Source organism: Arvicola amphibius, chromosome 5 (genome assembly GCF_903992535.2).
Source record: "Arvicola amphibius chromosome 5, mArvAmp1.2, whole genome shotgun sequence".
NCBI lineage: Eukaryota > Metazoa > Chordata > Mammalia > Rodentia > Cricetidae > Arvicola > Arvicola amphibius.
In genome coordinates, this window is record NC_052051.1 from 94,366,468 (window position 1) to 94,384,654 (window position 18,187).

Below are 18,187 nucleotides of genomic sequence, written 5' to 3' on the forward strand. Positions count from 1 at the left end.
CTTGCCCGAGCAGAGGCAGCCACCCTCCTGATTCTTCCCTCAGAAAAATCTCTTCTGTGAGGTTTGTTGTGTGGTGTGGCTCCTGAATGCCAGGATATCTTTCCATCCAAGTTATAATTGCTTACACCAGGTACAGTAATAAAGCCTTCATTTAATTTTCTGTGTTCTTAGAGATGAGTCCCAGAGATTTAAATGTGCTTTGTGTTTCCCATAAGTGTATCCTCAGCCTGTTGTTTTGTTTATTTTGAAGTATTGATGGGGGAGCTAACCAATCCCTTTGTTTGAGGGGCGTGTCCCCTCGGCGGGAGGTGAGGGGGTGGTGGGAGCAAATACCTTTAAAACATCCCTGTGCGTCTGTTTTCGCTCTCTTTGTTTCCTGCTCTTCGCTGGAACTCTGGCTTTGTAAGTTTTTCCCTTTTCCTCCTTTTATTAAAGCTGAGTGTTTTATAATAAAGCTAGTTTGGTTAATTCCAATTGCCGACCGACCACGCCCCTTCAAAGTATATTCTAGAAAATTCTCCTGGGAAGAGGACCCCCCCACACACCCATTTGCTTCCCTTATATAAAATTAGGACACATGATGTCTATAATCTCAACACTTGGGAGCCTTACGTAGGAGAGTCACAGGGTCCAGGACAACCTGGCCTACAAAAGTAGGCATCATCTCAGTGACTGTTCATTAATGAAGCTGGATAAACTCGGGTTGTCAGAATTGAGGTGAAGTATAATATTTGGTTTGAATTACTTGCTCTCATGAATGAGAAAGATTGAGTTGATCGGGAACCTGGTACTTAAACCAGGGAGAGTCCAATAGAATAAGCGCCTAGCGCCTAGGAAGTTTGGAGAATGTTCATCTTGCAGATATAGGTGGGAGCATTAACTGTGGACGGTTGCCCAGTCAGCTCAGTTCTTGAGGATAGAATTGAGCGTCTTTCTTTTTCTTTCCTTCCTTCCTTCCTTCCTTCCTTCCTTCCTTCCTTCCTTCCTTCCTTCCTTCCTTCTTTCAACTAGCTTTCTAGTTTGGGAGTAAGGATAATTTAGTTATGGAAATTAATTGATGATACCTAACACCTGCTGAAATTCAATACTGCTTATGATGGCATCCTGAAATTTCTTGTGCGAATGTGAATATGAGAGACATTCCTAAGCTGTTTAAGATAAATGTATGTGTATGTATTAAATATGATGAATATATATATGCATATATGTATATACCTATGTGTGTGTGTATTCACTTTTGAAAGACTGAGTTAGGGCTGAAAAGTAAAGGAAGTGTGCCAGTGGTGGCTGTGCAGCCTGTCTCGGTGCACGACTAGGCTCTTGTTTGCGGGTCTAGCTTTTAGCAGCTTTAGACAGGTTTATGTGTACACGTGTCTCTTCTTGTTGCTAGTTTTGATTCTTAGGTTTCTGTGTCATTTTAGTGCCTCCTTGTGGGGAGTTTTATTAATGCCAATTATACTAAGAATAAGGAAGCTAAAGATTTTGCTTTGTTGTATATTTATATTCTAAAGCGATATTGAAGGTAATTGGATACACTGATTTATAGTTTTATGCTAAAATGAAATTTTGACCTAATTAATTTATTGACTGCATATAGTTTACAATATGTCAGGCTGTAGTAATTAGTACTTTTGAAGTGTCAGCAAAACAGCCAGAAACCACCACTGTCTTGTTCTGTCTTCTATCAGGCAAGGCAGGTGTAGTAAAAGATCTGGTAGGGTGTTGAAAGATGGTAAGCTATGGAGAGGGAAGGAAAGAGCAGGAATCATGTATTGGGGACAGTGACAGCGATTGCAGGATGGGATGTGCAAAGTGGGAGGAGGCTGCACCTCATTAAGAAGTGGCTGATAGGAAACTATGTCTCTTTTTGAGGGAACAGGTTGAAGGCAAGGGCCAGTATATACAGTAACAGAGGTGGCACGTCAACAGAAGATTGCTTTTTTGATTCTAAGGACTTGGGTTTCTACTCTGAAAATTAAAGCTCTTAGAGGCTTTTGAGAAGTTGTTCCATTTTAATAAGATCCTGTGCAGACTGGAAAGCATGGTACAAAAGGGGGTGGGTTGAAGGGAATCAGGAGGCAACTGTTATACCCCAGAGATGGCAGTAGCTGCACCAGGGTGATGGTCAGGAAGCAGTAGGCATGGTTATATCCCAGGTGTAGAGCAGAGGCCAGAGGGTGTGCTGAGAGAATAATGCCAGTGGGGACGAGAAAGAGCTGTTGGGATGGCTCCACTGTTTTCAGGGTGGAACTGCCTTCACCGAGACTTGGAAGAGTCCCCATCTGGGAGATTTTCAGAAGAGGTGAAGAAGCAGTGAGGGATAGGAGGAGGGTTGGCAGAAGAGCACTTGTGTGTGTGTACAAGGCCCTGGCTTAGATCAGTTAGATTCCCAGCACTGAGGAAAACAAACAAATCCAGTGAAAGAACACTAATTTATATTTCATATCATCTCTCAAATATTTATCAAGTTGATTGGATAATTGGAGGCATCAACAATTAGCAAATAATGTAATCGTGGCCCTTGCCCTTATGTAACCTGTAGAGTTACGGACAGTGACAGACGTGGAAACCTAGAATTGGACTCAGAAATGAAGAAGTGTTTAGGATGTTGGGAGTAGGCAGTGGGAGCTCAGTAATTCTCATGCTAGGAGCGGTAGAAAATAAAGTAACCTTTGACATATAATTCACTCACAGTAAACCCATCCTTTGAAGTGTTTAGATGAGTTTCCATAATTCCATGTGTTTGTTAATTGTGAGAACAATGCTGTAATCCCCAGAGTTTCTAGTGTCCCTTTCTTGGCTAGTTTTTAATTCCCTGAACTTTTTGTAATTGATTGTAGGAATTTTTAAAATAAAAACTGAGCCTGAAACCCAGAGTGCTCTCTGCCCATGGGAGAGTAGTAAGTCTGTGATCTCTCACATGCTCTCTGCTCTGAGAATTGCCTTGGTCTGCTTGTAACGGCATTGATTGTTTGGTTTTCTTAAGTTCATTTTCCTTTAACAAGGTTATGAAGATATGCCTATATTTTCTTAAAAGTTTATCCAGTGGTTGGTGGGTGTGCATTAGTAGCAGCTGACCAGCATGCGTGAGGGTCCTAGGTTCAGTTTCTGGTAGGACAAGAGAAGTTCACCCATGATCTATCACGTATCACACTGTTGCTTCGGCACCACTTACTGGAAAGTGTTCCCTGACCACTGGATGATCAATTCTCTGTTCTCTGTTCTCAGTCTTTTTAATCTGTCCTTGCACAACCACATGGTCTTATTATTGTACCTTCTAGTTAAGTCTTCATATTTGCTACTAATAGTTGTTAAGATTGCTATGGTGATTCTAAACCTTCTTCATGTAATAGTAAATGTTGGAATGAGTTTGTGAATTCAGGAGAAAAGCCAGCTGTGATTTTGATATGTGTTACATGGCATCTGTAGGTTAACATTAGGGAAATCTATTATCTTAAGCATTAAATAAAGATGGCATGTCCTTCTGTTGGAGTTTTCAGTTTCTCTTAACAGTGTTTCTCTATAAAGATGCTGTACATCTCTTCTTAGGTTAAATGCTATCAGTTGATATTTTCATTTTCAATTTGTTGGAAATAAACAGTGACATAGTTGATGTGTGTGTCTTCTCATTCTACATGTGTGCACATGTGCGTGCTCAGTCATGCATCTGAGGAAACTACGATGTGGTTTCCTTTCCCAGTCTTCTGTCATTGTTGCTTTTTTTCTAGTTACTTCTAACTTTGATTTGCTTTTTGGTTTATCAGTATTAGTAAATATTTTTGTTTTATTCTTGAGCCGCGGGGACATGAGTGCAATATTTAATTAATAAGATGATGTTGGTTATAAACTTTTTGTATATTAGTTTTAATTGGGTGTGAATGCCTTTTTTCTATTTCTAAAGAATGGTTATTTTCTATGTGAGTGAGACGGGGTTGTGATCACCATGGTTTACTGTGGGATGTAGTGGGGAGCTGCGGGCCTGCTTTTCATCCTGCCCGGTTCCCAGCCACCGGCTAGCTTATGCCCCAAAATAACAACACACAAACTGTATTCTTTTAAATACTGCCTGGCTCATTAGTTCCAGCCTCTTACTCACATCTTGACTAACCCATATCTAATAATCTTTGTAACACCACGAATGGTGTCTTACCGGAAAGATTCTAGCGTACGTCCATCTTGGGCTGGAGCTTCATCGTGTCTGGCATCTCTCTGAGGAGAGGCATGGCATCTGACTGAGCCATCTACCTCACTTCCTTCTTCCTGTTCTGTCTACTCCACCCACCTAAGGGGCGGTCTATCAAATGAGCCAGGCAGTTTCTTTATCATCCAATGAAATCAACTCAAACAGAAGACTCCCACATCATTTCCCCTTTTTTCTGTTTAAACAATAAAAAGAAAGGCTTTAACTTTAACATAGTAAAATTACATATAACAAGTTATCAAGTAAGAATTACAGTTACAGTGTTTATATCTACTTTATCTTTTATTATAACTAAGGAAAACTATAACTATCTATCTATTCTTCAACTCCATCAAAGACTCCAAAAGAACACAATATTACCTAGGTGAACAAGAAGTAAGCTACTTCCAAAACTTTAGAAATGACAGAGACATCTCGCTGCCTGGGCAGTCACCCAAAGTTCTTTTGTACCATTGGGGCATTCATCTTTGGCCTACAGGCCCATAAGTATCCAGCAGACATTTCCATGAAGCAGGAAATTTCAAAGGCAGTTCAGTCACTATCTGCTCTGTCCTGCAGAATGTCTTGCAGACTCTTTCTTGAATCAGGAACCCCAAAATTAGACAAGTTCAGCAGTCCTCTTTCTGTGGGTTCTTTGTGTCCAGTTTATGCCAACAGTCCAGGCAAGAGCAGTTTCTTGCCAAAATGGCTATCAAACTCTATAAGTAGCCTCTTCGATGCCCATCATCCTCTTGAAGTAGCTGGTGCTGCTAGAGGCAGACATGTCTCATTGTCATGAAAAGTCCTAAGTTATTAAAAACATCTTAAATGCATGTTCTGTAGTCTTTGAAAGATATGAAGAATGTCTATCTAACTGAAATATATCTCTACATATCCAGAAAATCTAACTAACATGACTACAAGCTTAACTATTATCAATGATTATCCATTAACAACCTATATTTCCTAATTATACATTACATTTTTAAATGAATTACACAATCACAATACCTTAATCAAGAGCAGAAATACATATATATATATATATATATAAGAAAATTGACCTTAAATTTAAATCACTAAAGCAAAATCCATATCAATGCAAATTATTAATATCTATATCATATCCCCCTTTAGATGTAAAAGAACATTTATAAACAATATTTGGGAACATGGGCGCAGTTATTTCTCTCCAAACTGCTTCCTGCTGAATGGGGATGCTGTTAATCAGATCCATGGTGTAACCTGTGTGCCAGGTTCATCTCAGTCATCAGTTGAGCGAAGTAATTTTTTGAGGGTGTTCACAGCAACCTTTCAGGAGGGCGTGGTCTTTCATACCATATTGGGATAGAAGTGATCCACAGGGTCTCATTTTCTGTGAAAACAAAAGAAGAATCTCTTTTCCAAAGTATCATATCCTTAGATCCAAATTCTGAAGTCAAAGTATTTTCAAAATATCTGTGTTGGATTAGTTCAGCAGCATTTATAAACAAATCTCTTTTAGCAGCTGTTGCTTCTTCCTCAGCATTCAAACAATTCAAAGAGAGCATAATAACATACAGTATCAAGGTTCTTCGTATATTTTCCATCTTTGCACAGCTTTGTTTTAACCTCTATTTCGTTTATTTTTACTTTTACTTTTTGAGACAGGTTCTCTGTATATCTTTGTCCTGGAATAACTCTGTAGACCAGGCTGTCCTTGAACTCTCAGAAATCTGTCTGTCTCTGCCTCCCAGGCATAGGGATTAAAGGCGTGTGCTACCACACCTTGAAGTCACAGAGGTCAATCTACCTCTACCTCCCAAGTGTTGGAATTAAAGGTGTGTACCACCACACTCAACTACTCTCTTTCTTTACTTTTAAGAACTTTAACCTTCAGCCTGCGTATATTTTTAGCACACTATAAATCATTTAGAGGTTTTCTTTGTTTTTGAATCTCTCTTTATCTTTCTCTCTCTTTTTCTGACCACACAAGCCTTTAAATTACAGAGCAATATGGGTAGGATTAAAGCCGTGGCTTTGACAGCCAGTTCCAGCCCATTCCTTAGCTTTCCAGCCTCATGGCGGAGGTATCCGCTGTAGCCATTTTTATTGCCACAACTCTACAGTGTTTCAAGGTCCCTGCCAGCAAGCAAGCTGCAACAGTGTTAAACAACAATCAGAAGCTCCATAGTCAGGACCGCCTGCTTGAAAGAGTCAGAGTTTGCTCTGGCAGGATGACCCAGAAAGCCGGCATTTTAAAACAGCACAACTTTTTTCCTGCCACAGCTGAAAACTGAAAAGCTTTTCATCAACACCGTTTAAGTGTTTTGTGGCAGGACCTCTTAATGAGCTGCAGGGTTTTGCAGCTGAAGCTGAGTCAGGAAGCCTCTCTTAGATGAGAGCGCTTGCTCAGACTGGAGAAATTGCTGTTATCAAGAAAACATGCTTTACTCTAGTCTTTCCCAAGCTTTCTCAGGCTTTCTGTGGATTCAGTTATCCACGTTGGGCGCCATTCTGTAGTGAGGGGCTGTGGGCAGGGCTGCTTTTTGTCCTGCCCGGCTCCCGCATGGTTAGCTTTACACCCGAAATAATAACACATAAATTGTATTCTTTTAAATACTGCCTGGCTCATTAGTTCCAGCCTCTTACTCACATCTTGACTAACCCATATCTAATAATCTTTGTAACACCACGAATGGTGTCTTACCGGAAAGATTCTAGCGTACGTCCATCTTGGGCTGGAGCTTCATCGTGTCTGGCATCTCTCTGAGGAGAGGCACGGCGGTCTGACTAACTCAGGAGAGGCATGGCATCTGACTGAGCCATCTACCTCACTTCCTTCTTCCTGTTCTGTCTACTCCACCCACCTAAGGGGCGGTCTATCAAATGAGCCAGGCAGTTTCTTTATTATCCAATGAAATCAACTCAAACAGAAGACTCTCCCACATCAGTGGGAAACGGGTCAAACTTGTGGAGTGTTTTCTTCTACCTTGAGTGGATTCTTGGGATCTCACTGTGGTCATCAGCCTTTCACTGTGGGGCTCAGGCACCCTGACCTGCTGAGCCACCTGGCCAGGTCCACCCCAGTGTTTCTCTTCCTAGCTCTCTGTAGACTTCACTTTGCTAATTTGGAGCTTTTTGTCCTCGTTCACAGTCGTGCTGACCTGCATTCCTAGAGTGAAGCCCATTGTCCACCATTCTAGACTTGATTTGCTTGTGGTGTGTTCAGGTTTGTAATGTCTGTAAATTGTCTTCTGAAATATCTCCGTCAGGGTGTGATGGCCTCATAAGGAATTGGCATCTGCTCTCATTTTTATTTCTGAACGGTTATATATGGATTTCCATTTGGTATTTTTTTATTCCTAAGTAATTTATGTATGAAACGATAATAAAAGCTCACAAGAGATTTCTTCAGGAAGGATTTAAAAATATGGATCAAGTTTTTTAATAGAGGATTTTTCAAATTTACCTCGCCACTTCCTTCCTTTCTTGGTGTTGGTAGCTGAGTCCAAGGCCACATGGTGTACAATAGTGCCCTACTCCTGAGCCATACACAACCCTCAGACTTGCTGTATTTTGTGTCCGTTTTCTTAAGCTACATAGTCTACTTCATCTGGATTATCAGACACCTGTTTAAAGTTGTTCTGAAGGTCTCTAGCTGTCTCTTAGTCTGTTGAGTTTGATTGCTACCTACACCCTTAGTTTCTCTAAAATTTGTATATTCTCTTTTTTTCTTGATAATTCCTGTTAAGGATTGTTGGTTATCGGTAGTCTCAAAGAATCAGAGTTTGATTTTCTCTAAGCCACAAACTACCATCTGTATAATCTTGCTGTACCTCGTGGCTCTGGGTCCTTTTTGAACCAGGATCTTACTGTGTAGCTCAGGTGCCTCAGACTTGATGCTCCTCCAGCTTTGCCAGAGGGTCAGAATTCTGTGTGAACCCCATGCTGGCCTGCCACAAATTTCCACGTTATATTTAAAGTACTTATGATTTCCTGTAGTTGCTTCTTTGTATAATATGATTTTGTTAGTGGTTTGTAGTGAATTCTGCTGACCTTCTGGTTTCAGCTGTTTTGATTTGTCTTTTGTTTTTGGCATTTTGTGAACTACTGAGAGAAGTATGTTGAAAAATCTCTGGCGTTCTCTCTCTATGGTTTCCTTTCTTGTCAGTCTCTCAGTTTTTGCTTCTCAGATCCTTAAAGTTGTGATAAGAAGTGCACAGCTCTGCTGTCAACCCTGCTGTTGAGTGTCTGGGTTCATCCCGGAGAGCGTCCTCTTTTCCTTCGTTATTGTGAATATTAATAGTCATTTCTGTTAATTGATATATTTACTAATTCGTTCATTCCTCCATATGCTTTCGAACATGTGCTCCTGTATAGCTATTTGCTGTTTAAAAGGTTTACTGACTTTCTTTCTGCATATGAGAGTTTGCCTTCATGCCTGCACTTTCTTTGTTTCTATTCTCCTCAGAGGCAGAAAAGTTGTCTGGTCCCTTGGAGCTGGAGCTTATAGGCTGTGAGCTGCTGTGTGGACGCTGGGAACAGAACTCACGTCTGCACTGGTTACCTGTGTCTTCAGACCCTGGTTATTTTTCAGTGAACCGCTTTTTTGTAACAAATTCTAGCTTTTGCTCACCTCAAAGAATTTTTATTTCATCCTCAAGTTGGAGAGAAGAGTGTTTTGTCTTCGTGTAGAGTTCTGGCTGGTTTGTTACCGTTCTGTGCGTTGTCTTTGCGCTTCACAGGAGTCGTTTATTAGCTTTGGAACGCTCAGCCAGGATCCTCCTGCTCTGTTTTGTTCTGTTCTGTAACTCCAGGTAGATGTTGTGTGGGCTTTTGCACTTTGTGCTGGCCTCGACCCCAGGGCCTTTTGTGCATTAGACATGCTCTTTACAGCAGTTCTGTCCGCAGCTCATGTGCGCTCCTTCTTTGGTTTGTCTTGTCCCGCTTGTACATCTCTGTCTATAAATCACATCCCAGACCTGTTCTGTTGTTTCTAACTATTGCTGTCTTAATTTCTGTGATTTTATTTCTAATTCAGGGATTTATACCTGACTCTCTTATAGGACTTTACAGAAATTCTCCATTTTCCTGATTTTTTGGTTTTTTTTCTCCCATTTTTGCTAATATCAAGCATGGTTACTTTTAAGTTTTTGACAACTCAAAAATTTGAATGCTTTACATGTCTTTATTATTTATAGAATTAGGGAGGTTGTTTAACCTGTAAAGGTGCCAAGCCTAACAATCTGAATTTGGTTCCTGGGACCCACATTATGAAAGGAGAGAACCAACTCTCTCCAATTGCATTCTGACAATTCCCCCCATCCCCGATGCACTTATGATAAATAAAAATTTAAAACTTTACTATTATTTTCTGATTTGTTTATCCTTTTGGATTGAAGTAAAATTTCTATAAAACATTCTCTGTTGGCCATTGTAAAACACACAGCTCAGTGTTCTTTACCATTACACTGTGTCATTTCAAACACAGAACACAGCACTTCCCATCTGTGCTGCACAGCTGGCTCAGTGGTTAAAAGCATGAGCTGGTTTTCTGAAAGACCTGGGTTTAGTTTCCATACCCGAGAGGCAGCCACAGCATCCGTAGCTCCAGTTCCCGTGTAACCAATGCTCTATTCTGGTCTCCTTGGACACCAGGCAAGCATGTGGTGCCCATATGTATTTTATACATATAGGCTAAACACTTATACATTAAAAAAGGAGAATTCTTAAAAAAAAAGAAAAACCTGTATCTGATGCCACTAAATCAGTTCTCCCTTCTACGACTCATTGGCAACCACTAATCTGCTGCCTGCCTCTATTTGCTGACCTGGGCATTCGTAAAGATGGAGTCACGTGACAGCCTCTTTTGTGTAGCCTCCTTCACTTGGTGTCTTTGGGCTCACCCTGTTAAGTGTGCATCACTACTGTAGTGTTTTTGTGTGATGACTTTCCATGTTTGTTTATCCGTACGCTGGCTGGCAGGTATTACATTCACTTCACCTTGGGGGTTCTTTTGAGGGATGCCTTAGTGAGTGTTTTATCTGCAAGTTTTGCAGTGTATGTACAAGAGTTGAAACTGCTAGATTCAGTGCTGAGTTTGTGTTAAGCTTTGTTGAGAGGTGACATTTTCCCTGGAGCCTGCACTTCTTTTACATCCCTACCTAGTCTATGTGAATGTTTCTATCCCTCTAATACTTGCTGCTTTATCTAGTTTTTATTTTGCTATTGTTACAGCTATCCTGCTGGTGTTGGATGTTTACTCCTGCTTTTCATAATGCCCAGTGAGTTTTCTTTTTTTTTCTTCTTTTAAACAGAATGTCAGGCTTGTGGCTGAAGAGTTGCAGTAGTATACTTCGGTGTTATTTCTTCCAAAGGGAGTCATTTGCCTTCAGTGTTGAAATACCAGGGATAATCTTAAATTTAGTGAGGCTCGAGTTAGACTTGTTAAGGTTAGTCTTGGGGTCTGACCTTAGTCTAAGAGGAGCCTTGAGTCCCCTGCAGTCCTTCATGAAAGCCCCTCTGACTTGGTGGCCCCACACTCTAGCAGTTAGCCAGCTTCCAGCACCTGCTTCCCTCTGTCACTTCCAGGCTACCATTTCTCCCTTCACATGGTTCTGCTCTTGATGCTTTATACTTAAATTTTCTTTTTTTCTGCTTGTCAGAGATTTCAAAGATCTATTTCTTTCTACTGGGGTACGCACAGCATAGCAGAGGAAAAAGCCAAAGGCATTGTGTGGTCTTACATTTGACTCTCTCTCTGGTAGGCTAGCCTTCTGTTCCTCTTCCAGCTTTTGTTTCCTAACACGTTATGACTTAGGATCAAGCATGTTTGTTTGTTATGCCTTGTAATGATAATAGTGATCCAGGATGTGTTATAGATTGAATGGCAAAGAGTTAATCAGATTTGGAGGTGATGCATAATAGTTAAAACTAAGAAGTGTGATTTGATTCTTTTTTCTTTTTAAATCAGAACTAAATTATTATTATTATTATTATTTTTTGGTTTTTCGAGACAGGGTTTCCCTGTAGTTTCTAGAGCCTGTCCTGGAACTAGCTCTTGTAGACCAGGCTGGCCTCGAACTCAGAGATCCGCCTGCCTCTGCCTCCCGAGTGCTGGGATTAAAGGCGTGCGCCACCACCGCCTGGCAGAACTAAATTATTAAGTGTGTAATGATACAAGTTAGACAAAGACCTGAAGATGAGATTTTAAAATTTTTACTTAAAGATTAGTGAACTGGATTTACTAATAAATTAAAGCTGGGTGGTGGTGGTACATGCTAATCCCAGCACTCAGGAGGCAGAGGCAGGCGAATCTCTGTGAGTTCAAGGACAGCTGGTCTACAAGAGCTAGTTCCAGGATAGGCTCCAAAGCTACAGAGAAACCCTGTCTTGAAAAGAAAGAAAAAGGGGGGAGGGAGGGGAGGGAGGGAGGAAGGGTTTTTATTTGTTTGTTTTTCAAACACTGCCTGGAGATGGTGGTGCACACCTTTAGTCCTAGCACTCAGGAGGCAGAGGCAGGTGAATAGTGTGGGATTGAGGCCAGGCTGGTCTACAAAAATAGAAAGAACCAATATTTCTGCAACTGTTAGTGATTCATTAACAATGAGTAAGTATTCTGATGTCTGCCTAGTGCTGCTGTGTTCAGGTCTGAAAGCTGCATTAGTGACTGATTAGAGGTGACAGATATGGTTGGGCTGCTGAAGTGGACGTCAGCAAAAGGTCTGGAAGGAGGAAGGAAAGAAAGCAGAAGAGATGTATAGACTTTAATAGTGTGTATCTCTACACTTTTGTAACCTGCATACTGAAAATGAGGGCTTGGAAAGAAACTAACCAACCATTTGCCTTTTTCACATAAGAAGTGAGACAGTGTTAAAGATTTGTGTGTGTGTGGGGGGGGGGGTTGTGTGTTTCCTTTAACCCTTTTGTGAGCTCTCATATTTAGTGAGTAGTTTTCTTCAAAAATTTCAAAAGTTTGTCAGAGGCGTCCTTTAGAGGCCCCTGTCTGTGTGCCCTTTCAGGCCATCAGTACCAATCCCAACCCGAGACGGGCACAGAAGTAAGCCCAGCTGTTTACCATTCTTCCACTGCCAGTGCTCACCCTCCAAGTAGAAAGACATTGTTCTTTCTCGCTCTTTTTATGTATTGTGCTGTTGTTATCTCCTTTGCAGGTAAAAGTCTACCATTAATAAACTTCCAACTGTGTTCATAATGAAAAGACACTTAGGTTTTAAATGTAATTTAAATAACAATAGACACATTAGAGATCATCAATAAATAAATGAAAAGTCTGTTTAGCCTATTAGAAAATTCCATTTCACTATGAGATTGTATACGTTAGAGCACACTTTAACTGTAGTCTACTTTCACAATTTTTGAGGTTGTGAGGGATATTAAATGTAATTTTAATAAGTCCATCATTAAAATATATTACAAGACATTGATATGCATTTATTGTTTTGTTTGTATTCAGTTTAATAATATAGATAGCAGCCATTCCATATGAATTTTTTCTGTTTCTCTTGGTTTACTAAAGCTGTCTTCTTTCAGCCGCCCACACAGAATATGCCTATGGGTCCTGGAGGGATGAGTCAGAGCGGCCCTCCACCCCCTCCTCGTTCTCACAACATGCCTTCAGATGGAATGGTGGGTGGGGGCCCTCCTGCCCCACACATGCAGAACCAGATGAACGGCCAGATGCCTGGTAAGTTTTCTCCTCCAAGACATTAACACCAGAGTTGCTTAGCAACTGAAACGACATGGGGACTCAGGGGACACTAGATTGTTGATGACAAAACTGCTTTGAATGCCCCCGAGTCTAGGCTCTCTTCGAGTTTGTTAGCTGCAGAGCGACGTGACCTGTATTCAGTGCTTATCAGGCCGCCCTTGGGCTTCGGTGTAGCTGACACACAGCATTCCTCTGATGAACAGAACTGGCTAAATTTAGTCTGTCTGAAACTGTGCAATACAGTTGGCTTTAGGAGCTTTTGGGGGCGAAAGGGATTTTGCCAGGGCTTAAGAATTAAGGCCTGTTCATGAAAAAGAACCATGACATTTATTTACCTAAAAACGTATTGATCTCTCAGAAATAGGAACACTGCGAAAGGCACAGGAGCTGAACTGTCCCTGAAGGGCTGGTGTATTTAATATTTCCTTGCAGATAGTTCTGAAGCCAAATCTAGATTCTTGTTAGTACACATGTTTATAGAGTATCATTAAAATGGAAATTGATCTAGGGACAGTATTAAAAACTGAAAAGTGATATAAGCTCTCTTACATAGTGAGCCGTTCCATTTATCCATTTTAACCCTAGAATCAGTATAATAGTGATCTTTTTAGGCTACTTGGGTATTTATCTACTGAACCTTCTGCCAAAAAGTATCCTTAAGCTATTTTTGTTTTTATAATAGTCTATAGCATAAGATTTGATAAAGCGTACTCTACCTTTAATATGAGAACATTTTTACTTTCCAAAGACTAAGATTATTTTCATTAGCAAAATTGAAAAGAGTACTATTCAATTAGCAATAGAGTAAATTGAAACAACGGAACCATTTTTATTATTGACCTGGATAATTGATGTGTTCAGAATAGTCTCTTATTTGACTGGTTGTGTTGCTGGTTACGTTGGTGCCCAAGGATGGCGGATTTAGTATAAGAACCAAAGAGGATAGCGCTGAGTAGAAGAGACAAGGTAACGTGGTTCAGAAGATTGGTGTGCTGCTGTTAATGCAGGAGGCAAATGGTTTTCTCTGGTTCTCCTCTCGCCTGTGAAGGCTTGCAGCGTTGGTGGCTCTCCCAGCACGGAGGTGGAGTATAGGCAGTTAGACTGTAGTTGAGAGAAAGCTTTGCCAAGTCAATGTGTGGCTCTCTAGGACACGCTGCTTTAGAACTGAGACACAGTGCTAGTCCAGGTTAGCCCGTTGGGAGATTTGTGGTAGAACCTTTCATTAGGACTCATACCTAACTCATCAGATGATATAGTGAGGCCTAAGATCAAGTAAACAGCTGAGAAATATGCAATTATTGTTAATTTAACATCTTAGTTTATTTATAAAGCCAAATAAAGGTATGTCCTTTTTTATTAACAATTTTGAAATGCTTATTATGTATGTGGATGTGTCATGTGGATAGTCAGAAGAAAATTGAGGAACTAGCTGTCCGCCGTGCTGAGGCAAGATCTTGTTTCTGCCTCTGCACTCTGGGCTCAGGCTAGCTCACCCGTGGACTCTCTGCACACTGGACTCAGGCTAGCTCACCCGTGGAGTCTCTGCACTCTGGGCTCAGGCTAGCTCACCCGTGGACTGTCTGCACTCTGGGCTCAGGCTAGCTCACCCGTGGACTCTCTGCATTCTAGGCTCAGGCTAGCTCACCTGTGGACTGTCTGTACTCTGCTCAGGCTAGCTCACCCGTAGACTGTCTACACTCTGTGCTCAGGCTAGCTCACCCGTGGACTGTGTGCACTCTGGGCTTAGGCTAGCTCACCCGTGGACTGTCTGCACTCTGGGCTCAGGCTAGCTCACCCGTGGACTCTCTGCACTCTGGGCTCAGACTAGCTCACCCGTGGACTGTGCACTCTGGGCTCAGGCTAGCTCACCCGTGGACTGTCTGCACTCTGGGCTCAGGCTAGCTCACCCGTGGACTCTCTGCACTCTGGGCTCAGGCTAGCTCACCCGTGAACTGTGCACTCTGGGCTCAGGCTAGCTCACCTGTGGACTGTCTGTCTCTCTCCATGTCACTGCAGGAGTGTTGAGATTTCAGTTGTGTGCCACTGGATCTGACTTTATGTAGATTCCCAATGTGGAACTCAGATCAGCAGGCTTGCACAGCAGTGAATACTCTCACCTGCTAAGACAAATCCATAAATAACTTTCTATGAACAAAGATTGTCAACTAATGATGTGATTGTCTAGAATACCCCAGAGCTTCTAAAACAGTAATTTCTAAATATCCAGTACTATCTTAAAAGAACATTTACTGTTTGGTGTAAGAGAAATTGGAAGACCAATAGCTTATATTTCTCCCATCTGTTTTTAATTTCCTAGTGTAGTTTGTTGTTGTTGTTGTCTGAGACAGGGTCTCTCTGTGTAGTCCTGGCTCACTCTGTAGACCATGTTAATGACAATATTTTCTTTGATTTGCTTTTGTTAAGCCTTGGAAGTAAAAGTTAAGTTCACACTCCTGAACCAAAATCAAAAGGCACAGGTGTTTTTGCATTCTTGCTTCTTCAGATGCTTAGTTCTGGGTCTGGGGAGAAAGGAAAAGAGGCTCCTGTAATTTCTGGTTCCCTCCCCTTCCCTGTCCTCCCCTCCCCTCCCCTCTTCTTCCCTTCCCTCATACCCATCCCCATCCCCATCCCCGTTCCTAAGAAACACCCTTTACATAAACTTTCCATTCAGTGTACAGGCAGCTGTCTCATTCGGTGCCCATTTATATCTTTTTTTTTTTAATGTTGTATAGATGTTTGCCTGCTTTGTATGTCTGTACCACATGTATTCCGGTACCCAAGGAAGCCAGTAGAGGGTGTAGGACCCCATGGGACTATACTTAAAGAAGTTGTGGGACTGTGGTGGGTGCTGGAAGTCAAACCTGGGCGCTCTCTGTCCTCACACCCTTCTTTATGGATGTGTCTAATCTGAACACCATTGCCTGATGACGGAAATGAAGTTTCTAGTGTTTTGGTATGTCTGTGCATATGCATATGCACATATTTTTGCTTCCATACATACATGTACTTCAAAACTTATATATAGAATCCTAGAACTTAAATTATTGGATTACAAGTACATTTTATGATGGGTATAAAGTAGATTTCAAACTGGGTGTAGTGGTAAATGCCTATAATCCTAACACTTCAGAGGTAGGAGGCTGGAGGTTCAGAAGTTCAAGATGATCCCTTGCTGCACAGTGAATTTGAGGCCAGTCTGTGCGACAGAATATTCTGTGTCGGGCTGGAGAGATGGCTCAGAGGTTAAGAGCACTGCCTGCTCTTCCAGAGGTCCTGAGTTCAATTCCCAGCAACCACATGGTGTCTCACAACCATCTGTAATGAAGTCTGGGGCCCTCTTCTGGCCTTCAGGCATACATGAAGGCAGAATATTGCATACATAATAAATAAATAAATATTTAAAAAAAAAAGAATATTCTGTGTCATAAACCAGTACATTTTAAAGCTTGCTAGTCATTGCAGATTGCTTTGTATAAAAATAAAAGCAGTGTATGAGAGTGTATGAGAGTGTTCCTTCATGGTAAGCTGGATCAGGGTTCTAGACAGGTCATGCTGGATCTAGACTGACTGGGCTAGGCTAGTTGGCCTCAGGGATTACAGGTCTGCCGTCTTGCTCTGTGTTTTACACATGTTCTGGGTATCCAACACAGGTCCTCATGCCCGCATGACAAGCACTTCACCTGTACTGAGCCATGTCCCCAGATTCTACTTTGTTGTTTTGATATGTTCAAATTCATTTTTATGTAACTATATTTATCTATTTATTATGGCTCTGAGGTTTCAAGCATACCTAAGATCTTCCCCTTTCAAGATTATTTTCAAAGTTCTCATGTTTGAAATTATCTTTTATGATTTGTTTTTCCTTTAATATTTACATGTTTTATACATAATGAAGTTAGTTTTAGAGGAAGACATGAGGTAGCGCTCCAGCTGGATGGTTTTCCAAATGGCTATCCAGTTGTCACTGCCTTCTCGGCTGGATTCTGTCTCTTGCCCATGGCTATAAATGTCACCATTGCTTATCATTTGCTGCATTATGTATTGTGCAGTGTGTTCCCTTTGCCTGTCCTCTGTCTGCTTATGTCTGCTAGAACCACACACTTTAGTACTTCATGAGTCTCATTGCCTAGCAAGCTAGTGTTCCTTCCTTACTCCTCTCAGACAATTCCTGGTTTTCCAAGATCAATTTCCTCCTTTCTTAAGCTGGGAAAATAGCAGCATGGACCTTGTCAGAGTTCTGTTTAAACTGTTCACTGTTCCTGTCGACTAAATATTCAAGTTGTTGCTTAGGCTGTTACTACAGTAATAAAAACTTGTACCATGCATCCCTTTAACTCATTTTCCATTCTGACCATTTCTCTTCAAAGGGCCTAACCATATACCAATGCAGGGACCTGGACCCAATCAGCTCAACATGACAAACAGTTCCATGAATATGCCTTCAAGTAGCCATGGCTCCATGGGAGGCTACAACCATTCGGTGCCATCGTCCCAGAGCATGCCTGTGCAGAACCAGATGACAATGAGCCAAGGGCAGCCAATGGGAAACTATGGTCCCAGACCAAACATGAACATGCAGCCAAATCAAGGTACCCGTGCCCTCGCTTCTCCCTCTTCCCAACTCTGGCCCCCTCGTGCCCCTCCTTCCACTTCATGATCTCTTCCGTAATTGTTATTGTATGTGTGTACATGTGCACTTACATATATACAGACATGCACATACAACTTGAGTTCATTTAGCATTGTTTATGTTTACTAATGGGGGTCAGATACCTAACACATTTGGGAGCAGCCTGCTCTCCCTGTCTTGTCAGCCACTGACCACTTGTAGCTCTTGTCTAGATGTCGGACCTTCTGGCATTTCTTCATATTGGCATGTCAGTTGGTGGTGCCATGCCAGTCTTGTATCATGGAGATTTCATGGGTACATTTTCCTGTTCTGTCTAGCTGACACCGTCTGGCACCAGCTGTCCTGGCTGGCTCGTCCAGGTGTTCCGTTGAGAACTGAAGACAGATTTGCAGTGTGTAGTCGAGGCTAGCCTGAACTTGTGGCAGTTCTGCCTCAGCCTCTCCATTGCATGTAAGCAGAAGCCCAGCACTGAGCTCTGCCTGAAGGAGATGCTGTAGCCTCGCTGGTTTGCTTTCTGATTTAAGACAGGCTCTGTCTGGAGTGTGAAGTAATGCACAGTGGTGCTCATGAGAAAACAGCATGCATTGAGTTGAAGCCTTGAGTCTTTACATTGTGTTTAGAAATTAAATTGCTGAATTTGCCTTTTCAAGCTTATTTGCCTTTTGCA

General features: G+C 41.6%; 1 protein-coding gene across 2 annotated transcripts in view; it reads left to right on the top strand.

The window, feature by feature from the left end:
• Ss18 (SS18 subunit of BAF chromatin remodeling complex) overlaps positions 1-18,187 on the top strand; it is a 61,007-nt gene that overhangs the window by 19,126 nt on the left and 23,694 nt on the right. For both annotated transcript variants that reach the window (XM_038330276.1, XM_038330277.1), the window contains exons 4-5: positions 12,713-12,866; positions 17,258-17,479. In XM_038330276.1, the coding sequence (XP_038186204.1) occupies positions 12,713-12,866; positions 17,258-17,479 (376 nt within the window). The remainder of the gene's footprint in view (positions 1-12,712; positions 12,867-17,257; positions 17,480-18,187) is intronic.